This window comes from Eptesicus fuscus, chromosome 7, assembly GCF_027574615.1.
Source record: "Eptesicus fuscus isolate TK198812 chromosome 7, DD_ASM_mEF_20220401, whole genome shotgun sequence".
Lineage (NCBI taxonomy): Eukaryota > Metazoa > Chordata > Mammalia > Chiroptera > Vespertilionidae > Eptesicus > Eptesicus fuscus.
Genome location: NC_072479.1, coordinates 46,923,436 through 46,947,134, shown reverse-complemented (window position 1 = coordinate 46,947,134; position 23,699 = coordinate 46,923,436). Strand labels below are relative to the sequence as shown.

At 45.3% G+C, this 23,699-nt stretch overlaps 1 protein-coding gene across 3 annotated transcripts in view; it reads left to right on the top strand.

The window, feature by feature from the left end:
* The window catches only part of TBC1D30 (TBC1 domain family member 30), an 84,922-nt gene extending 62,311 nt beyond the window's left edge, over positions 1-22,611 (top strand). For 2 of the 3 annotated variants that reach the window (XM_054718894.1, XM_008148752.3), the window contains 5 exons: positions 4,764-4,869; positions 12,996-13,108; positions 15,078-15,217; positions 18,906-19,112; positions 21,692-22,611. In XM_054718894.1, coding sequence (XP_054574869.1) covers positions 4,764-4,869; positions 12,996-13,108; positions 15,078-15,217; positions 18,906-19,112; positions 21,692-22,428 — 1,303 coding nt within the window. In that variant the 3' untranslated portion in view covers positions 22,429-22,611. The remainder of the gene's footprint in view (positions 1-4,763; positions 4,870-12,995; positions 13,109-15,077; positions 15,218-18,905; positions 19,113-21,691) is intronic. The other variant, XM_054718893.1, reaches the window with a different exon arrangement.
* The last annotated feature ends 1,088 nt before the right edge of the window (positions 22,612-23,699 follow it).

Below are 23,699 nucleotides of genomic sequence, written 5' to 3'. Positions count from 1 at the left end.
AAGTATTACATAGGTCCTCCTTTCCCCCCATTAACCTCTTCCAGCCCACTCCCGTCCTTCCCCACCCCAGGCCCTCACCACCCCGCTGTCTGTGTTCCCGGCTTATGCATATATGCATACAAATTCATTGGTTGATGGCCTCCCACTCACCCGCCCCTGCTGACACATTCTTCATTGTTGGGGACAGATGGCATCTACTTTAGAGAAGGGGGCAGGCTGGTTCAGGCCTGGAATTCTCCTCCTCCTCCTAGTGTTTGTCCAGCTGGCTTACTCTTTGTCAGCATCTCTCTGGACACTAGTTTTGAAGAGGGAGACTTAGGTGCATGAGGAACTGTGAGGTCCGGAAAGAAGTAGGTGGATTTGTTGGTTAATGCCACCATTTGGATTATGTTTGAATCTTTATTACTTATTGTGTCCAGCCTTTTAGGGTTGTGATGAAATTTTTTCTTAAATGAGATAATATATATAAGGTGTCTAGCAAGGTGCTTGGTACATAGTCAGTAGAACATGGGGAACTTCTTTCATTTCATCAAGAATTAACACTGTGGCCGAAACCGGTTTGGCTCAGTGGATAGAGCATCGGCCTGCGGACTCAAGGGTCCCAGGTTCGATTCCGGTCAAGGGCATGTACCTTGGTTGCGGGCCCATCCCCAGTAGGGGGTGTGCAAGAGGCAGCTGATCGATGTTTCTCTCTCATCGATGTTTCTAACTCTCTATCCCTCTCTCTTCCTCTCTGTAAAAAAATCAATAAAATATATTAAAAAAAAAAAGAATTAACACTGTGTAGGAGAATCTATTACTAACAAAGACATCACTAAAGAGATTTTACTTACGTTCTTTACTAGAGTTGGGCTGAAAAAACTAGAGTGTTTTCACCCACCTTGACTATATTATGACTATTATATTAAAATTCTACCTTTTTGGTAATGGAAGAAATACAGGGGTGGGCAAAAGTAGGTTTACAGTTGTGAGTATGTGAAACAGTTTATTCTTGTATTATTATTTATTAATTATTGTATTATTTTCCATATGAACAACAGTAAATCTACTTTTGCCAATCCCTGTATTAGGATGAAATTGTTACAGTGGTAACTTAAGATACAGAGGTGGGTTTTTTTCTGTCAGAAGTTTGGTGTGTTTTTTTTAAATCATCACCTGAGGATATTTTTCCATTGATTTTCAGGGAGAGTGGAAGAGAGAGGGAAAGACAGAGAGAAACATCGATGTGAGAGAAACACACCTATCGGTTGTCTCCTCCGTGCGCCAATCCTGAAACGGTGGTACATGCCCTTGACCCGAATGGAACCCGGGACCCTTCAGTCCCCAGGCCAAGGCTCTATCCACTGAACCAAACCGGCTAGGGCTCACTGACAGTGTTTTGTTTCAAAAACCTTTTAGCCTTTTAATGTATAAATTGTTTTCTGGGAGACTTAAAGCATTTTTTATTTTTTTGTAAGAAAGATCCACCAACTATTGATTCAAGGATTTTAAAAAAATCATGGTTGTGTGTATTTTTAAACACCCCAGAGCTCCTACAATTGTTTTATTGTAGGTTACTTTTCAGTAGCAAATAAATTCATTGGTGGGGGATTTGGTGTGATACTTACTTATCTTTTATTTTTTTATCCTCACCTGAGGATATTTTTATTTTTATTTTTTTTAAAGAGAGTGCTGGAGGGAGAGAAAAGGTGGGGGTAGGGGGAAGACAGAGAGAGAGAGAGAGAGAGAGAGAGAGAGAGAGAGAGAGAAAGAGAGAGAGAGAGAGAGAGAGAGAGAGAGAGAGAGAGAGAGAGAGAAACATTGTTGTGAGAGAGATACAATGATTGGCTGCCTCCTGTTTGCACTCTGACTGGGGTCGGGATTGAGCCTGTAGCTGAGGTACATGCTCTTGACCTATTATTGAATCCTTGACCTTTTGGTCCACAGACTGACATTCTAACCACTGAGCAAACTGGCCAGGGCTTTGCTTATCTTTTTCAATTTCTCCCATTATCTACCTCTTTTTGTAGTAGTGTACTTCCAACCTACTCTACATCTTGTAAGTTCTTTGAGCTTTGATAGTTTCTCTGGGTGTGATATTCCAGTTACTGAGTAACTAGCTCATCCTATATAATAAAAGGGTAATATGCAAATTGACCAAACGGCAGAATGACTGGTCACTATGACACACTGACCACCAGGGGGCAGATGCTCAATGCAGGAGCTGCCCCCTGGTGGTCAGTGCGCTCCCACAGGGGGAGCGCTACTCAGCCAGAAGCTGGGCTCATGGCTGGCTAGAGCAGGAGCCTCCCACCTCTGTGGCAGTTGGACATCCCCTGAGGGCTCCTGGACTGTGAAAGGGCGCAGGCCAGGCTGAGGAACACCCCCCCTATCCTTTTTCCCCCACCCCCCCGTCCAGTGCACAATGTCATGCACCAGGCCTCTAGTAGGGTTATAATAGTAAAGCCCTTTACTGTATGCTGACTCAGTTATAGTCATCTTGGATTGGTTCTTGATTATGTGGCAGGAGGAAAAGAGGTGATTCTGGTTTTATTCCCATCTATTCATTATCTGTAGGATTAGAATTTAGTCATATTGTCATTCCAGGGATGTCACATTGTTGAAAAGGTAATGGCTACACTTTTAAATCCAATATTCATTGAGTGCTTGCCATGGACAGGCATTGCTCTGAGCACTCTCTATGTAAAACTAACTCCTTTGGTACTCACCATCATCCTATGAGTGGGTCCTACTATTATCCCCATTTTACAGATGTGGGAACTGAGGCACAGAGAAGTTAATTGCCCAAGGTCACCCAGTTAGAAGTGGAAGGGCCTGTGTTTGAACCCAGGTCCCTTGGCTCTGGAATCTGTGATTTTAATAATGTGAATATACTGATAATATATGGCTACTATTTATGCAGTTCAGAGGATATATGAATCAGACTGGTAGAACTTTAAATGTTTCAGAGCCTTCGTTCACGATAATTCTACATGCTTTGAGTGTGCAACTTGTTAAGCAGAAAGAAAGGCAACCAACACACATCCAGTGCCTGTAGGGCCGTCATTACGTTAGACAGTGTAAACACGTGGTCTCATTCATCCTGCCCGTACCCTGTGACGTAGGTGGGACTTAAACCTGGATCTTTCTGACTCCAGTGCCTGTGCTCTTCCCCACAAACTGTCCCTTGGGAAAATCATAAACAGCAGATAAATAATTTCCAGGTATGTATGCCGGAGCAACACATGTGCCCTGTGTATGGTTAACCATGGGACCTCTCCTTTCCACTTGCTTCTGCAACTTGAATGTCTCCCTCTCACTGACACCAAGGGTACTTTTAGAAGATGTAAGCTGTAGAGCATCAGCTCACCTTCCCTGGCATCTCTTTTACGCGTCCTTTCTCCTCTGACCCTGCTGCTCTGGCTCGCTCCCTCGTGACCTCATGCCTGGCCTGCCTTGGTGTGTCTTCCCTGGTTTCCCCATCACACCCACACTTGCCATGACATCCAGGCTGACCTGGCCAAGGGCATATCTGTTCCCACACTCCCCATTCAGAGCCTTCCAGGGATCGTTGCCCTGAAGGGGCTCAGCTGGCAGCTGAGGCCTTCGGTGTCCTCTGTCTGCAGCTCTCCCCCTGCAGCTCTCCCTGGCTCCATCCTGGCCCTGGGGAGCCACTTGCAGATTCTTGGGTAGGGCCTGCAGCTGTCTCCGGCCTCCTTGCCATCAAAATACTTTTCCTTCCTTGTCAACCTGGAGAATATTTTTCAAAATTAATCTTCAGCATTATTTCTCTTCCTCATCCCCCAGGGTAAACGTAATCACTTTTTTACTGATGCCCACATGCTACTTTGTATTTTTGTAATAACACCTCAACAGTTCCTCTCATTTATTTATTTACCTGATTGTGGCAGTGAGATTTGAACAGCACTCCAGAGCCTGAAGTTTTCCCATCATCTTATTTTTTGGGAAGGGCTCTATGAAAATCCCCCAACATCGGTGTGCATCGTAGTGTATCTTGTGGTTGGTGGGCCAATAGAGTCATCCTCCTACACAGAGGGTGTCGTGGTAGATAGCACAGATGCACCGTGCTCTTTGTTTCGGACCACTCCTTTTCTTTCCTCCCGAGAAGAAGGACGAACGTGTACCCTGCAGGCCTCACAGGTTGCCAGGTAACAGCTTCTTTATTTACACGTGGAAACAAGTGTCAGAAGCAGGGTGCGATCTCCAGCTAGCAGCAGGCCCCTGAGAAGAACTGAAAAAATTCTGCCTGTGGAAGCGCCCTGTGGACTGATGAGATAGATAAAGTTCTAGTATTTCTCATCTTTGGTTTCTCCTGTGGTTTGGTTTCAGTCTTATCAGCGAGACCACGGTTTGTAGATTAACAGCAAGAGATTTCCTCCTGGGGATAATTGTTCTTCAGATCTAATTTCACGGTTATGATTTCTCATCAGTGGTGGGTATTCTGATGTGTAAAATGTGTCACATGGAAGCAGTAAAAGTGCCACCGGTAGGGCTGGGGGGCTGGGAGGCTGGGGAGCCGTGTAGGAAAGATGGGAACTCAACCCGTAATAAGGACCTCCGAGTTGCTGTGGGTATTTTTTTTATCTTTTCTCTGTATGTGGCAGGCTGTATAGTGAGTGTGTCTCGGTGTTTTGATCTTTGTTGATTGCTACTGTTACTGATTTGATGGCCAGAGGCCACAGATCCTGTCGGACCTGGAGCAGGTACCTGGTAGACAGCGTGGGTGTCCGACACAATTCCTTGTTCTGTCCTTCTGCTTCTAGGCAGATAGAAAGCTGTGAAACGGCAGATGAATTCTACAGTACCATGGGGCGCCTCACCCAGGAGATGCTAGAGCATGATCTTCTAGAAAGCCACGACCTCATGCAGGTGAGTGTGCGGCTCGGCCCCGCCTTGGCTCGGGGACTCGGGCACCGTGGGAACAAGCGGTCCAGAGCAGTGGTCTTGGGAAAAGTATTTGGCCAGCCTTCAGATTTAATTTTTCAGTTGACCAAGAGTCTATATATAATTAGATAAGAATCTTAACCATGTCACATGAGGAAAAAATAAATGAATAATCGATAGTTATTGTGGCTTTCATTCAAACTTGTTGCTTAAAAATCATGAGCTGCAATACAAAAATAAATTTAAAAAACTGAGGAATAAAACCACAAATCATCTGATGCTAATAACTCTACAAGGAGTTATTCTCAATCTGATTCTTAGCCTTTTAAGGGGAGACTTTCGGGGGTGAAGTAATTATTTGGGGGGAGGAATCACTGAGGAATAGAAGGGAGATTGTTGTAATCAGCACTTTGGTTTGTTTTGCCCACATTTTCAACTGATGTTATATGTGAATCATAAATTTCAACATGAAAGACGAAGGGTTTTGTCATTTTGCGGCATGTTACTTTATCTCAATATCCTATTTACCAAGTCACTCAGACAGAAGAGGGTGAGTATAGAAAAGAGATTTGTTAACTCTCTCTCTTCCATTAGGTTCTGTAACATAACTTAATCTCAGTTCTCCGATGCTTCTGACCACTTTCCTCCTGCTTCTTCCTCTTGCCCACTGACCAACTGTAGGTCTTTCCAAGGTTGTCCTTGGGCCTTGGTGACTTCCTGTCTCTCTCTTCTTTTTCTTGTTTTCATAGTTTATTTTTATGTTGGGTTCCATGCCTGGGGTCAATTTTGGGGCCCAGCCAACAGGTTAGAAAACAAACACTCAAGCCCTGATTTAGGACATAAGACGTATGGAGCTTCCATTCCTCTATTCCTGTCCCGACACCGCAGCTCCTTTTTAGAATTCCCCGTGTTTAGCAGACAGTTACTGATTTGTTGAGAATATTGACAACTTAATATAACTTCCCTGAACATTGATATTTTTTAGTTCAGCTTTTCTTTCCATTCGCATCTCTTCTTCCTTCCTGTGTGCCTTAGAGGAGGAAGTGTTCTGATACTGACATCTTTGATTGATTTCAACTCTTCTCACATTGCCATTGCTTCCTCTCTCTCTCTCTCTCTCTCTCTCTCTCTCTCTCTCTCTCTCTCTCTCTCTCTTTCTTGGAGGAAAGTACCTTTTATTGCACTTCCCTCTATGTGCCAGGTCCATGCTTGACATTTTCTTTTACATAATTTTCTTTTTTAATATATATATTTTTTTATTTCAGAGAGGTAGGGAGAGAGAGAGAGATAGAAACATCAATGATGAGTGAGAATCATTGATTGGTTGCCTTCTGCATGCCCCACACTGGGGTCGAGCGCACAACCTGGGCATGTGCCCTAACTGGGAATCAAACTGTACCTCCTGGTTCATAGGTCAATGCTCAGTCACTGAGCCATGCCGGCTGGGCTACATCATTTTCTTTTACGACATTCATAGATGATGTCCCTCCTCCCAGATTCCCTCTGCTCAAATACAATCAGCATTTTGCTGCCAGAGTAATAGTCTAAACTTACTGCTTTGCCCATTTCATTGTTATTCATAAATTGTTATTCAGTGTTTCCTTGTTATTAACTATAGGGAATAAAATGCTTCAGCCTTGTTTCTGAGGATCTTGATTAACCTCTGCAAAGATTTATTGAACATCTGTACATGTCTTCCTTGGCCCTGACCAGTGTGGCTCAGTTGGTTGGAGCATTGTCCCATACACCAAAAGGTCTCAGGTTGGATTCCCAGGGAGGGGACATACTCAGATTATGGGTTCAATCCTGAGGATTAAAAAAAAATCTTCCTTGAAGACTAATAGCAGTTGGTCAGGCTCTGTGTGTGCATGCGTGTGTGTGCGTGTATGTGTGTGCACGTGCACATATACATGGGTGCACACACATGCAAGTATGTATATGTGTGTATGTGTTGGAGGCAGTGGTGCAGAGCAGAGAGGCTGTTCCTGGTGGAGGGGGGCAGGGTGAGTAAAAGCATGGCAGGGTGTGTGAAGGAAACGATAAGGAGTTTGGTATTCAGGGAAGGGTTATAGGAGACCTCAACTCGTGTTGAGGAGCTTGGCCTTGATCTTTTAGGTCGGTGGTTGTGAAATGGAGTTCTTGAGCTTGCTGGAGTTCTAGGACTTCGGTGGAGCCTTCTGAAAGGGAAGAACAACTGTGGAGCTGAAAGGTTTTAAGGAGAGGAGGGAAAGGGTCTGAGTTCTTATGTCGACTACATGGACAGCTCTGTGAAGGGTGGACTTGACGGGGCCATGTTTGATAGCACGAGGCCTGTGAGGAGCAGTAAAGGGTAGAAACAAAAATGGAATAGAGACAATACTTATAAGGTGAAGTTGATAGGACTTGGCCACAGAAACGATATGGTCTGATGAAGAGAGAAATGGAGGGGACAAGGGCAATCACACATTTCTGGCTTAGAAATAGGAGGGCAGGAAGATGAGTTAGCTCTCAGAGAGACTGCATGGAGGTGCACTTTGCCCGTTACTCACCTGTCCAAAGGTATTCCCCACCCCTTCACAACCAGAACCTATCACACTGGTCGTAGCGCTGTTAGTCCAGCCCGTGCCAATTGAGGGCTTGTGCTGCCCTCTCACACTATCTGTGAAAATCCTACCCACCCACCTGGGTCCTCCCCAGTCTCCTTCCTCCCCACCCCCACACAGCCTCTGTACCTCAACCCTCATTAATTATGCCTCCTCCGTACTCCTTCAGTATTTAAGATTTCCAACAACTGATTAATTGCTATTACAGATTATTTGATATTGTTTGGTATATTTGGTATGTGTTCATCTTATTTCTCTAATGAGGTAGCAAGCTCCTTAATGCTAGGGGCCTCATATAGCTCTGTATGTCCATGACATCTATCGAGTTCTGAGAATACACCTGGTTGCTCAATGAATACGCAGAATCACAGAACATTAGAACTCGAGGCAGTGGTTTTCAAAGTTGACTGTGTATAAGAAACAGCTCAACAGTGCATTAAAATTCAGGTGTTTGCTCCATGGGTGGTTCTGAGGCAGATGGCGTAAAAAAAAATACTTAGAGAAACTCTGGCTTTACAGAAGCTTAAAGATTAACTAACCTAATCCTGCCACTTTACAGAGAAGAAGCTAAGACTTGGAGAGCCAGCATCTACCAGTTTCTTAGGTTGTCTAGTGGCAGACCCAGGACTGGAACCCAAGGCCCCAACCCCTGGCCACCCTACATGCTTATACCTTATTTAAAAAATGTCTTTCTAAAACTGAAGTCCTCCTTAGAAGAATAAGGCAGCATTTTATTTTACTTAAAGCCCAAACACTGCCAGAATGAATGAGTAATGTTGAGATCTACACCTGTCATCTTTGTCCTCTAGGAATTTCCAACCTTAGGGATTAGGAGGAAAGAGGACCCTTTTTACCTCTTAAAGGGAATCCTAGAGGGGGAAATGCGGGCTGGGGCTTGATAGATTAGATCCCCTTGTAGTAGCATTATTTTTTTCCTGCCAAAGAAAACATCCTGGTGATGATAAACTGAGCTTAATTTTATACAACTTATGTTTTCATGTTTCTTGTAAAAACATGTCAATAATGAAAAAGAAATAGAATTTCTTTTCAGCGGTGCCTAAATATAAATGTCTATGGGAGTGTGTGTTGGTAGTTTGGGTAGGAAATAGACTTGTTGGTTTTCCTTGGCATCGTAGAGTATTAAGGAGAGAAATGCGGACTATCATTTCAAACCACTCTTTTTCTGTATTCACTCGTTGAAAACAGTTAATTCAATGGCTGGGACCCAATTATGGTGCACCTTCAGTCTGTCTGCAAACCCGAGATGGCTCCGGGTGAAACGTGGACCGTGTGTGAGGTCAGAGAAGAGACGAAAGGGTTCTCCCTGCTTGGTCTTCTCCATTTCTTTCAGCTCTAAGTGCCAGACACAAAGTACTGTTTTTCTCCCCTGTAAATCACATCACTTTTTCTTTTATTAGCAATGGCTATTTAAAAAAAATTGAGAGCGTTAGAAAAAGAGATCGGGAGCCCTGGCTGGTTTGGCTCAGTGGCTAGAGCATCAGCCTGAGGACCAAAGGGTCCCGGGTTCAATTCTAGTCAGGGCTAGTACAGGAGGCAAACAATCGATGTGTTTCTATCACATTGATGTTTCTCTTTGTCTTTGCCTCTCTCTTCCACTCTCCCTAAAAATCAATGGAAAAATATCCCTCTTGTGGATAATTTACTGTTTCCTGCGGCAGCTCTCATATGCCACAGGCGGGATCTGCCCTTGGATTGTTGGCTATTTTCCATCAGTGATGGGGTGGAAATGACAAGGATGCGGATGCTTGTTCAATAGAAAGATGATGTTTGGTTAATTAGTGCCGTCAAAAATGGAAACCGTCTGCCCTGCAAAGCAGTGCGTGCTGGGAGGTTCCGGCAGCGCCTTTGTGGCCATCTGTGGAGATCCTGAGAGGCAGCTCCTGCGTGGGAGGGAGACGGAACTAAATGATGTTTCAATCTTTCCTGACCCTCAGATTCTGTGAGTCTACCTTATTTGGGCTCTTATGAGTAAAATTTCTTTCTTGGAATTGGTTGGAAATCCGTGACTTATAAAGTTAGAAACCCAGAGCTACTCAGGTACCCTGAGCACTGTGGGGTTGTGCCAGGGAAGCTTATGTTCGTGGGGTCAACATGCCTCCACATACATGAGACCTTCAAAGGATTGAGTGCATGTGTGCAAAGAAGGACTATACACTGTTTTTCAGGCATGCTGGTTTCGTCTTTGAAGGATTAACTAAAAGCAGACGATAGAGAAAGGAAGAGCAAAAATAGAAAATGAAAGCTCAGTGGAGCCAGTTTTCTTTTGGTTGAATGCCTTTTGTTGAGCAGTCTTTGAAGGAGCTGGCTCAGAACCCAGGCCATCTACCCCGAGGCAGGATGGGACGAAGTAGGGGCAAAATGTATTGTCCATTCCTTTTTTTTTTTAATATATTTTTATTGATTTCAGAGAGGAAAAGAGAGGGAGAGAGAGATAGAAACATCAATGATGAGAGAGTATAAGTGATCGGCTGCCTCCTGCATGCACACACTAGGAATCGAGCCTGCAACCTGGGCATGTGCCCTGACCAGGAATCAAACCGTGACCTCCTGGTTCATAGGTGGAGGCTCAACCACTGAGCCACACCAGCTGGGCTCCATTCCTTTCTTATAAACTTCCTTTATGAGGCTGGATAAAGAATTCTGATAACTTTTTCTAAAACTGGCAAAAATAAAACACAGTGAACCTTCAGGTATTTTACCCCACTAATTGTCTTCAGTGAGACATTTTACCTCATTTGGGAGAAAATTTGAAATTTATAGCATTAATGAGTTCATCTTTTAAGCTTGAATCGAAACGGCATGGGTTTCTTAAATATCTGAACCAAGTTTCTAAATTGGTAAGGAAGAAAGGTCCCGTGAGTGAGGGGCAGGCTGACTTTTGGTGCAGCGGTAGGGCCCCACTTGGTGTGTGGTGGTCAGAGGCTGGTGCTGCTTGGCTGAGGCCCCCCTGGAGGTGCCCTGCTCTGGACTTAAAGTTGGGGTGGTGAGGAGAGGATGTCCCTTCTCTCCATTTCCCTCAAAGGGTATATGGAGCTAAGACAGGTCCTAGAGCAAGGAAGAAAGGATTCTGTGCTGGCAATAAGGCAGCTTCTTGAAGGATGAGCTGTTGGCAACCTTTGTGGGAGCAAAGAAGGTGCGAGTTCACTCTGACCATCTGAATGAAATTATATGAAGTGTTTCAGGCATACAGAAATGTATTAAAAACGGTATTACAAAACTACACACCCATCACTCAACTTAAGAAATAAACCATTAACAACACATTTGAACACCCTCATAGGCTTCTCTTTGGTTTCCCCTCCCCTCCTCACCCCTCTTCTCCCCTTTCCTTTTCAAGGTAATCAAAATCCCAACTTTCACACCCTTCATTTTTCAGAGGAGGAAAATGAGGCCCAGAGAGGTTGGGAACTGGCCAATCTGAGACTAATGGGAACCACAAGATACCTCCTGCTTCCCTCCATGCGGGAGCAGCTCACTGTTAGTAAATTTGTACTGCGTCTCAGCCTTGTGGGTATAATCAAATATCTAGTATATAGAATGGCTCAGCGATGATTTTTTGGTCCCTATGATCTGTGTAGCTTTGGATAACAGGCAATGGAGAAGAGAGGGGAAGGGATTTTAGACAACACTCACTTGTGTAGAACCTTCGGGTGGTACAGTAAGATGTAAGTGGATACCTTATATCTGTTTGGGGACGGTCTGATGGACAGACTGTTTAGAATCAAATGGCAGTGGGCTGTCCCCGTGGTGGCTCTGAGCTATAAAGTAAGACAGCAGCACAGTCAGGCCCCTTTCAGAGCCCTCCTTTCCTGCCCATGCAGACAGTACACGTCTCCGCTGAGCCTTCAGAACAACTCTCCTGCTGAAATGAAAAATACCACCTTAAAATATTTCCCCAGAAAATGTCAGGATATTTAAGAAGCTTCCTGGGAGAAAGTTAGTGTGATTAACCCTTTGCACTCGCTTGCTTTCTTCTCGATTCCTTTATTCTAATGCTAACCGTGTCGAGTCACACTCGACATCCGAGTACAAAAGATTAAGATACATTTTCTGGCCATAGCCAGTTTGGCTCAGTGGATAGAGTGTCGGCTCGAGGACTGAAGGGTCCCAGGTTCTATTCCGGTCAACGGCACGTACCTTGGTGGCAGGCTCCTGTCCCTGGTTGGGGGCATGTGGGAAGCAACCAATCAATGTGTCTTTCTCACATCGGTGTTTCTCTCTCTCTCTCTCTCCCTTCCACTCTCTCTAAAAATCAATGGAAAAAATATCCTCGGGTGAGGATTAAAAAAGAAAAAAAAAAAAAAAGATATATTTTCTGGTGAATAAGAACCTTAAGGATTGAATAAATAATATAATTAAAATTTTGGAGCAATTAAATTTTGATAAAATTAAGAAAGCATATAAGATTATTTTCCTCCTGCTAATAGAATGGCATATAATTTTGAAATTCTGGAGGAAACACAGGTGTTTTTCTCATTTTTATTTATAGATTTTTAACAGTCTGGGCTTTTACACTGTCACTTAAAAAAACACACCGAAACCAGCAATTTCCACCTATATTTTATTCACAGATATTTGAAAAGGTGTGTTTGGAGAAAGCATGCAGCCTCTCACAAGATTGTTCACTTGTTTTTAGTCAGGCTGGCGTAATGTCTATAAAAATCATCAAACAGCTTTGAAAAAATTAGTACTACATATGAAAACATCGATGGGTTCTTTATTAACCCTTTGCACTCACTTGCTTTTTTCTCGATTCCTTTATTCTACTCGGGATTTAATTTTTTAAATACCCCGGATTTTACAAAGCGCGGCAGTAGAATAAAAAACTGGAGTTTCTTTTCATACAAATTTATTTATTTGGATTTTTTTATATTTCAAATTATTGATACATTCAAAGAGTAATTTTAATCTCGACATCCGAGTGCAAAAGGTTAAAGAAGTAAGGGAGCTGCCCTGGTTGGGTAGCTCAGTTGGTTGGAGCATCGTCCTGTGCACCGAAAGGTTGCAGGTTCGATTCCCTACCAGGGCACATACCTAGGTTGTAGATTCAATTCCTGGTTGGGGTGTGTATGGGAGGCAACCGATCCCCGCCCCCCTCTCTCCCCCTTCCCACCTCCCTCCCCCTCGCTCCCCCTCCCACCCGTTTCCTCTCTCTCTAAAACCATAAACATATCCTCAAGTGAGGATAAAAAAAGTAAGGGAGCTGTGGCTTTCTGAATTCACCCACCCCCGAACCGAGCAGAAGGAAGTCAGACTCCCCCATGGGCTCACCCGTGCTCACCAGTTGGAATGCCTGGTTGCAGTCAGGTTGATTTGAAAACTCACTGTTGTGTTCATCAGTGTTCTTTTGTCTTTCTCTAAAGCTGATATTGAAGGAGGATCTTTCCACTCTCTGTGTAAGAAGCAGTTTTTACCTTTTCACACTCAAATCATAATGAGTTTCCAGGATTGATAGAGTTACTTAAGGGCCCCGTTTCAGGCATGGCATTTTTTGCTCCTGGTTTTCAGACCGTTTACTCCATGGCGCCGTTCCCGTTCCCACAACTGGCAGAGCTGAGGGAAAAGTACACCTACAACATCACACCGTTCCCAGCTGCAGTGAAGCCCGCCTCCGTGTCTGGGTAAGGTCTCTTTTTTCCCTTCGTGGTTTCGTGATGGAAGACCGGATACTTTAACTTGTTATTGTAACTTAATAGTTGGTAAGCCCTAGAAATATATTCAAAGTAGTTTGGTTCTTAAAATCTGGATGTTTTTTAAGGTTTTGATTTAAATTCAAGAGAGTGATTTTTAAAACTGTATTTTCCAAGGAAGACTAGAATATAAACTGGAGGGATCTGTAGCAACTCCACAACTTATGTAAAAATATAAAATATTCAAAAAATCTCAATAATTAAAATAGTGTAGAACGGATGCATGAAAAGATGAGCTTATTTAAAATGCTGTAAAGACCAGACATTGACAAGTACACAGGAATACAGCATATGAAAACTTGGCATATCAAACAGTAGTGAAAAGAGGTATTACTTAGTAAATGGTGCTGGGCCAATGAGACCTACTCTGGAAGGAAATAAAGTTAGAGTTTTCCTTCACATCATACAGGAGGATACATTTCATATAGATGAGAGACTTAAATGGGAAAAAATGAAGTAATAACATTAGCAGAAGAAAATGCGGAAAAATGTCTTTAGGTCTTTGGAATTGAGAAGGCCTTAATAATGGCCTCAAAATAAAAAAATAAAAAACAATAAGGGAAATAAACACTAAATATTTAAAAATAATGTTCTGTATGATTAAAACCAAAACAGAACAAAATAGAACCCCCATAAGCAGACACAAAAATATTCATGGAAAAATATTTGTAATTGATATCTCTCATAAAGTTCCTAGAAATTAATACAGAATGACCACCCAACTGAAAAATGATGGAAGGATGGGACTAGGTAGTTTACATAAAAGGCAGCATCAAGAGAAATGTAGCATATAACTAGATTGAGAGTCTGTTACTTCGCCTGTCAGATTAACAAGAATTCAAAAGGTTGATGTGCACGCTCTTGATAAGGCCGTGGGGACACAGGCACATTGCAGGTGAGAGGTTGCTTACTACAGGATTCGTGGCAGGCAGTTTGGCAGTATTGTCCAAAATTCGTAATGGATTTTGACCCAGAAATTCTACCTCAATGAATTATCCCACAAATATATTTATACACATGCAAAACACAGGATGTATAAGGTTACTTATTGCAGCATTGTTCATAATGGCATAATATTGAAACCCTAACGTGCACTACATGCATACAATACAGTGCAGCTGTAAAAAACGATGAGGAAGCTCTTTGTACGAATATGGAGAGGTTTCTTAAGTGAATGAAAGCAAGGTGCAGAAAAGTGTATATAGTATGCTAATATTTATGTAAAAAAGAGGAGAAAAATAAGACTATCCTATATAATAAAAGCCCAGCGACCAAAACAGTGGAACGACCAGAGACCAGAAGGACCACGGCCCCTTGCCCCGGCTGGCCCCACCCCCCAGGGGCGATGAGGCAGGCAAGCAGGCAGAGGCAGTTAGGGGCGATAAGACAGGCAGGCAGAGTGGTTAGGGGCAATCAGGCAGGTAGGTGAGCAGATAGGGGTAATCAGACAGGCAGGCGAGCAGTTAGGAGCCAGTGGTCCCGGATTGCGAGATGGATATCTGCCTGCCGGTTTAGACCCGATCCTGCAGGAATCCCTGCAGGTGGTGCCTAAACCGACAGTCAGACATCCCCCGAAAGGTCTCGGATTGCAAGAGGGTGCAGGCCGGGCGAGGGCCCCCCCCCCCCCCCAGCCCCCCCGTGCACAAATTTCGTGCACTGGGCCACTAGTATAGTCATATCTGCTTATCCATGCATAAAGAAACTAAAGACTAAGAAGTTAGTCCCTGTATCACCTGTAGGGATTAGGTGGAACAGCTGGGCAGAAGTTGGATAGGGATAAGAGACTTTTCATATATATAAATTATATATGTCATTTAAACCATGTGACTGTGTTACTTATATTTTTAAAAAATGCCACTATTTTCTTTGAATATTTTTTTTTTCTGTTATGTTTTCCAAGACGACATGGTAAGATCAGAGACAGTGATGAAGAGAATGACCCAGATGATGAAGATGCTATTGCTAATGCCGTGGGGTGTCTTGGACCTTTCAGTGGGCTCCTGGCACCTGAACTGCAGAAGTACCAAAAACAAATTAAAGGTAAAAAAGGTGGCTCTCTATTTAGATTATCACAATGTGTTAGTTCACTATAGCAGGGGTACTGTTACTGTGTCCTATAAATGCCTATTTATTTCCTGAACTGGTTACCCCTATTGAAGGTCTTTATTAAAAGTATCTTCTCTGGACCAGCTGTTGTGGCTCAGTGGTTGAGTGTCGACCTATGAACCAGGAGGTCAAGGTTCGATTCCCGGTCAGGGCATATGCCCAGTTTTGCTGGTTCGATCCCCAGTGTGGGGCATGCAGTAAGCAGCCTATCAATGCTCTCTCTCTCCCTCCCTGAAGGAACCTCCCTGAAATTAAAAAAAAATAAAAATAAAAATATATATATGTATATAAAAAAGTATCTTCTGTGTTCTTTTCTCATTTAGTAGGATTTCTCTGTGTTATGGGTTGCATGCATAATATATATTTCTTCTTTTTTTATGGTGACTTTGCCCCGTACTTGTCTGATTCAACTTTGTATGCTCAGTTCCTTAGCATAGAGCCTGGAATGTAATAGTTGCTCGCTACCTTGTGTTTGAGTTTAATTGAATTCTTTCTAGACTGGCTCCTCTTCCATAGAGAAGTACCCTCTGAATCTAAAACATTATGGTGGCCTCTCCCTCAGTTTGAGAGATAAGAAACTCATTATCTCATAAGGCATTCTTCTGGGTTCCTCCACTGAGCCCATGGTTTCTAGGTGCAGAGAGATAATCTCTGCCTACCAGGTCTATGAATAGTTCATCTCTTTGGAACAAAACAGAATGAGTCCACTTCCTCTTTGACTGGATGGCTCTTCAGTTTTTTTTGAGGACAGCCATCATGTCCCCAAAAGTTTTCTCCATGGCCCAAGTTCAGAATTTCTTTAAGCATTTCTCATAAGATATGATTTTCAGAACTTTTAATGGTATTTTAAAAATTCGCTGCTAAATGTCCTGCAGTGTGGCAGAGCCCCTTTTAAAATGTGGTGCTCTGAATGGAATGCCATATTTGTTTTTTTTCTTGTGCAGAATAAGCTTCCTGTGGTCTAGACATTCTTGATAATGAACTCTTTTGAAGCAGTTCATGGTGCTCTCACTCGGTTCTTTCCCATTCTGAGTGGCAGCTCTTCCTTGAGGATATTCATTCTCCATCTCCTAGTTTGAAGACCATTCTCCTTGCTAAAAGGGCACAGTGACAAGATCGAAGTCAGACACCCTTACATTCTCTTTGTTATCTGCTAACTTTACCTTGAACCTTCTCAAAGTCATGGGGCTATCTTCTCATTTTCATTCTTCTTGCTTAGAATTTTCTTCTTCTTTATCTTGTTTTTCTTCGTTTTCCTCCTCCTCTTCATCATCTCATCATTGCTGTCTTTTTCTTCGTCGTAGTGCTAGTTTTGAGTATTTTCCCTAAGCCTTAGCTGGTTTTGACTTTTGACCTGTTTCATGGTTTGGGTTCATGCTTTATTGTGTGTAATGACTTTAGTATGCATTTTCCTCTCATCTTTTTAAAAGGCTTTTAAAACTGTGATCCCAACAAGAGCCCCATTGATTTCGTAATGCCTTCCACCCTCCCTCTTGTTGCCCGGATTTCAGCTTTTGGTTTCTAGCCATGGGATCAATGTGGATTTTAATTCTAACATTTTTGAATCTGCATTTCTGAAGTCTGGGTCTGTGTTCCCTCCCTTCCCCCCTGCCCCCCGTTTTTCTTTCTGTGCAGGTCTGTGCCCAGGATGACCTGATCATGGTCTCCTCTTTTATCATTCCTCTGTTTATTGGTTTTACTTCAGTTCAGGTGTGCAGGTCCCCTTTTAATTTCCTTTTCTTCGGAAAAAGTGTCTTCAGGGAAAAAAGGAAGTAAACTTGCCAGACGTTTAGCCCTCTAACACTCTCAGTGGCTGTTAGGGTAGTTGGGATCCCTATTGAGGGTTCTCTTTCAGCTGGTCCCCCGGCCAGCTTTGCATATTGTGCTGAGGAGCCCGGGTCTGCCCTCCTCGGCCGTGCAGTCTGGAAGCGTGCTTTCGCACAGTGCTTGTTTCTCTCTCTTGATGTAATCTCAGTTTTATTTAAGGGACAGCCCTGCTGGGTGTAGGTGTCCCGGGAGCAGAAACCACATCGGACATAACACACATAGTGTATGGTCAGGAAATGGTTGTTAAACAAATAAAAACACGCATTTCTAGTGGTAGAGTGATTCGAAGTCTTGATAATTTCATAGAATGTATTTTTAAGTTAAAAACTCACTTAAAAAAATCCTTACCCATGGATATGTTTGATTGATTTTAGAGAGAGGGGAAAAGGTAGAGAAACATTGATGTGAGAGAGAAGCATCGGTTAGTGGCCTCTCACAAGCACCCCGAACAGGGATCAAACCCACAGTCTGGGTATGTGTCCTGATCAGGAGTCGAACCCACAACCTTTCAGTGTATGGGATGACGCACCAACCAACTGAGCCGTACCAGCCAGGGCTAAAATCTCACCTTTAATGGCTGATTAAACGCTACAAACTATCAATCCCTTATAAATCCTCACTCATTTATGTGGACATCTGTACAATGACTTGACATCTGGAATTATATTTTTCTAAGGGCATTTTCGAAAATAACAGTGATTTTTATCTGGAAAAATTGATCTTATGTCTGTAGTAGAGGCCGGTGCACGAAATTCGTGCATGGGGGGTGTGTGTGTCCCTCAGCCCAGTCTGCACCCTCTCCAATCTGGGACTCCTCAAGGGATGTCTGACTGCCCGTTTAGGCCCGATCCTACCAGGCCTAAATGGGAAGTCGGACATCCCTCTCACAATCCAGGACTGTTGGCTCCCAACTGCTCACCTGCCTGCCTTCCTGATTGCCCCTAACTGCTTCTGCCTGCCAGCCTGATCACCCCCTAACCATTCCCCTGCCAGCCTGATTGATGCCTAACTGCTCCCCTGCCAGCCTGATTGCCCCTAACTGCCCTCCCCTGCAGGCTTGATCGCCCCCAACTTCCCTCCTCTGCTGGCCTGCTCCCCCCCAACTGCCCTCCACTGCAGGCTTGATCGCCCCCAACTGCCCTCCCTTTCAGGCCTGGTCCCTCCCAACTGCCCTCCTCTGCTGGCCATCTTGTGGTGGCCATTTTGTGTCCACATGGGGGCAGCCATCTTGTGTGTTGGAGTGATGGTCAATTTGCATATTACTCTTTTATTAGATAGGATAATAAACAAAGTGGTAATAACATAAAACTATGAACCCACACAGCTCATTTCAGACCCACAATTAGGCTAATAAAGAAATGCAGAAGTATTTTCAGGACTGATTAACCCTTTGCACTCGCTTGCTTTTTTCTCGATTCCTTTATTCTACTCGGGATTTAATTTTTTAAAATACCCCAGATTTTACAAAGCGCAGCAGTAGAATAAAAAACTGGAGTTTCTTTTCATACAAACTTATTTATTTGGATTTTTTTATATTTCAAATTATTGATACATTCAATACAGTTCGACATACGAGCTGCTACCGATGCTAACCGTGTCGAGTCACACTCGACATCCGAGTGCAAAAAGTTTAAAAACAAGCACTAGACAAATCCTAGTGTACATTTTTTTGTGTGTGTGGCTTAGAATTTTCTGGAGGTCGTGATACCACTCTGGATTACAGTGGAATCAATTTCCCATTCATCCCGTTCTCCTCCACTGACACCTCTCCTTGTCTCTGCCGCTGTGAGTACAGAACCCCACGAAGAGCAGAGTCTGAGATCTAATAACATTGCGGAGCTGAGTCCAGGAGCCATCAATTCCTGTCGAAGTGAATACCACGCCGCTTTCAACAGCATGATGATGGAGCGCATGACCACGGACATCAACGCGCTAAAGCGGCAGTATTCTCGGATTAAAAGGAAGCAGCAGCAGCAGGTTCACCAGGTGTATATCAGAGCAGGTAATGGGATTCTTCGAATCAATTTCCACTCTGTGTCAGCCTGGGAAGGAAGAGCGCATACTGCTTTGCTCTCACTGTAGCTCAGCATCCAGAAACTCAGCTGGCACGGGTGATGGCACATTTAGCATCTCATTTTTTAAATTTTATTTTATCAGGCTCTACAGAAGACAAAGACCATGGGTTCTCTTTAGGTCCCAAGGACCGGGCAGCTGGTGGTATTGAACACATCTTCACTATGTGTGCTTCTGGAGAGGGATTTACAAATGATCACAATGTTGCAAAGCCAAGCAATCCTTGGACTTGAGACATTTTGGAGCTGTTGCCTCTGAAATTCCAGGCATTGGGAAATAGAACTTAGCGATCTGTGCATGAATAAATCAAGCTACCGATTGGTCATTTAGGAGGTGATATAAAGGGTCATGTAATCTGAGCAAAAGGAAAAGGCTGTCCCTACACCTTGTCCATGGGTGACTGTGTCCTGACTCTGCTGAGAACACAGGTGTAATGAGTTGGAAATGCTCTTTTCCAAGGATTGTCAGGCTTCTTTTCTTTTTCTTTTTAATTCTCCAAATCCCAGGGAGCAATTATCTGCTTTGTTGTTTAACATATGCTGATTTTGGAATTGGTTTGCCTTGTTCTCGGTGAAATTTGAATGAAAATGATTCCTGTCCAGAACGTACCAAAGTATAAATTTGACATGTTTTTAAGAGGCTTGGGAGCATGTGACTGATCTTGCCCAAAAACTGAATTTACCTTCTACTTCTCAGGAAGGGTAGGCTGTGCCGCACCTAGCACGGCCAGGTTCGGTGAGCCTCAGGAGGGGCGGCGAAGGATTAAAGAAGACAGACAAAGAGAATACAGCGGGGGCTAGGTGGATTTCTGACACAGAGAGACCCAGCCTGCAAGCAGAAACTTTATTTTATAGTCAGAGTACACAAAGCAAAACAAGGGAAGTGGTCAACATGTTTACAATGTTCTTGTGAGTTTCACCTTGTGTTGGCAGCACTTGCTGCACCTCCCACAGCCCATTAGCTACCTAGGAAGGAGCAGGGGAGGACTGTAAGGTCAGGCTTAATTGTGCTAGGAGGGCTCTGCCCTCCAAGCTGGGACTTGTTTGTTGTGGCCCTGCCACAGGTCAGTCCGAGGCTTGACCCTAGAGCCACTCCCTACAGTAGGCGACTTCTTGAAGATTCGTACTGAGAATCTTTATCCTGAATCATTCATCTATCACAGAAGAAATGAACAACTGCAGCTCTGCAGTTTTCAAAGCATTGGTACATACGCATCCTCATTTTGTCCTTGAGGCGAGTCTATGAGGAAGGCAAGGAACAGATATTCTCATATCCTTTTAGAAGATGAGGAAGTGGTGACTCATGAGGACTTCTCAGTCGTCAGAGATTATATAGCGATAGTGAGTGGTCCAGACAGGGCTGGGATCCATTTGTTCTAATTCTTTGTATGGCCCTTTTTCAGCTGTACTGTGTAAATCGTCGGGTGATGTAGTGAACCATCACCATTGTGTGCCGACTCAGCCCAGCGCCTCGTTCTCTAGTCAGGGGTCAGCAAACCATGGTCTGCAGGCCAAACCCTGCTTGCCGCCTGTTTGTGTAAATAAAGTTTTACTGGAATACAGGCATGACCATTGTTTACATACGGTCTATGACTGATTTTACACTACCCTGACTAAAATATTTACAATCTGGCCCTGTACAGTAATAGTTTGCCAACCCTTACTCTGGATCATGGTTTATTTGGCTCATTTTAGAGAGAGATTGTACTAGAGCATTGCTCCTCAAACTCTCCTCTGCATAGGGACCACCTGGGGATCTGTTAAAAGGAAGAGGGTGTTTCAGTAGGTTTGGGTGGGGCTCAGGTTATGCATTTTCAACCAGCTGTTGGTGCCAGTGCTGCTGGGTGGGGCTCACACGTGGAGTGGAAGGTTTTAGAGGAGGTGGTGTAGGACGGGATTAGCAGCACCGGTGGAGACTGAACTTGAGCTAGAAGCCAAAGACCTTAGTTTCTGAGACTTAAAGGAAGGAGGGAAGGAAGTTGGGGTACCAGCCTCCTGGGTTACAGAGGGCAAGAAGGTGAGGTATTTCAGACCTGATAGCTTCTGTTTTCATGGAGAAATTGGGGGGAAAGTTGTTTTCCTCTCATCCTGCTCTCTCCCACATTCATCACACGCAGTGTGTTCTTTGCCTGCCTCTCAGAAGCCAACTGCTGATAATCCATGTGCTCACAGTGTTGGACTTCTGTTTTAAAAAATCTCCAACATTTTCTGGATAGAAGACCTCTGAGGTTGCGTCTCAGAGACAAAAGCTCCCCCCCCCACCCCCACATCATTAGGCCTCGACCTAGTCACGAGGGGTCAGTCTCTGTTCCTTCCTATGACCTCCGTCCCTTCGCTCCTCCGCTGTAAAGAGGAGGGAACGGCGCCCCTCCTCGGCTGGAATTCAGTTTCTGCGCCCGCAGTCACATGGCTCCCGGGCCTGGGAGACGCGTGGGAAGGGCCGGGGACAGTCTGCGGACCCGGGGTCCTTGAGGGCGCGTCTCTCACCCGCTTCCGATGTTTCTTTCAGACAAAGGGCCCGTGACCAGCCTCCTCCCGTCTCAGGTGAACAACTCCCCAGTGATAAACCACCTTCTTTTAGGAAAGAAGATGAAAATGTCCAACCGAGCCGCCAGGAACGCTGTCATTCACATCCCCGGCCACCCCGGGGGCAAAGCGTCCCCGGTCCCCTACGAAGACCTCAGGACGAAGCTCAACTCTCCGTGGCGGACTCACATCCGAGTCCACAAAAAGGCCCTGCCGAGGCCCCGGAGCCAGCCGGGCTGCGGGGACACCGTGGGGCTGATAGAGGAGCCGAGCGAGGGCCGCGGGGCCGTGCGCCCGGGCGGCCCGTCCCCGGGGGAAGGCAGCGCAGGGCGGACCGTCGAGGGCCAGTCTCCGGAGCCGGCCTTCGGAGACGCCGACGTGTCCATGGTGCAGGTGAGGTTGGAAGCCCTGGAACTGAACCCAAGGGAAGCCGCTGCCGACCCTGAGCCCAAGCGGCGCCCGCCCTGCCCGCCGCACCTCCCGGCGCTGCCCGAGGCGCCTGGAGAGGACCGAGCCACCGGCAAACCTGCCCCCGGCGGCCGCCCCAGAACCCCCATCTTCAGCCCCTTCCCCAGCGTCAAGCCGCTGCGCAAGTCGGCGGCCGCCAGGAACCTGGGGCTGTACGGCCCCACGGAGAGGACCCCGGCCGTGCACTTTCCTCACATGAGCCGGAGCTTCAGCAGAGCCGCCGGCGGAAACGGCAGCTCCAAGAAGCGGTGACTCCCAGGAGCTCCGCGCTGAGAGCCCCCTTTTCGTGGTGGAGCAGGGGTTCCAGCTCAAGGGCGCCGGCAGAACGGCAGCTGCGAACACAGGAACTGGAGGTGTCACGATGGGAGCTAGACGAGGGGTGTCTGTCCACCCGCTGATGGCCGGTACCGTGGATTCTTGGTGGCGAAATAAATACGGTGGTTTTGAAATGTGAAGTCTTCCCAGTTTTTAATTGTCAGCTGTTTCGAAAAGACTATGTACCTAGACTGTGAGTCCCTCTTCCTTCTTCCTGTTCTGGGGGCCTTCAGGGTCCCTTGGGTGTTACTAACACTCACGCATGCACCACTAGCTTGCTAGAACAGAAACTGTAAAAAGGAAGTAAGTTTCTTAGGAGCAAAAAAAACTTCCCGATTTCCCTCTTCATGCCCTACTGGGGCAGGGGGGTGGGGGGGGGGGCATGTTTGTATGTGCGAGTGTTCCTTCTGTCGTTGCTTTCAGCCAGTCTCAAGTTGTTTTTGATTCTTATGCTAAAGAGCAGGAGAAAACTCCAGATAGATTTCCCTCCCTTTCTACTAGTATTTCTAGCTGCAAAATGAAGGACACTTTCATCTGTTGAAATTGAGGTCGATGGCTAACTTGAAGATCTTACGCAGAGAACACCAAGGGGATAGGCACTCACAACAGCTTGCTAATTCCCCTAAGCTTTCCCCAAGGCCCATTTTCTCCTCTTGAGGAGCGTTGTGGTCCTCCGTGGTGGGGTGACATGGTGGGCTGTCTGGGCAGCTTGTCCCGCGTCCTCCGCTCTACAGCTCGCTCACCTACCAGCTCTCGCAGCGAGGCTCTGCTCAAAAGCCAGCACATAGCACCTGCCGCTCTGTTACTTGAATTTTGTGCTGCTTTTGATTGGAACACTTGGGATACTTGGTTCCTTGAACACTGCCTTTCTCTGGAGAAGGCCCAGTGCTTTCCAGCGCTCTCTCACCCGCTCCTCCCCGGTCCCGGCAGGTCAGAGACAGACCTGCTATGGCCACTATGCAGATGGGAACGCGGCCACAGAGAGGTGAAGTGGCCCTTCAGGTACTCAGGGCCGCTCCTCCTGGCCCTCCACACCTGTCCTCCCAGACGATCCAAACAAACCTCGTTTGTAATGTCGACCTATGGGCGGTAACGGTTTGGAATATTCTATCTCCCCCTCTTCAGCGAGACTTGGCCACGTTTCCCCCAGTGCAGCAGGCGGGTTTCATGCTCTTTCCACGCAGCTGCACTGGCCACAGAGGTTCTAC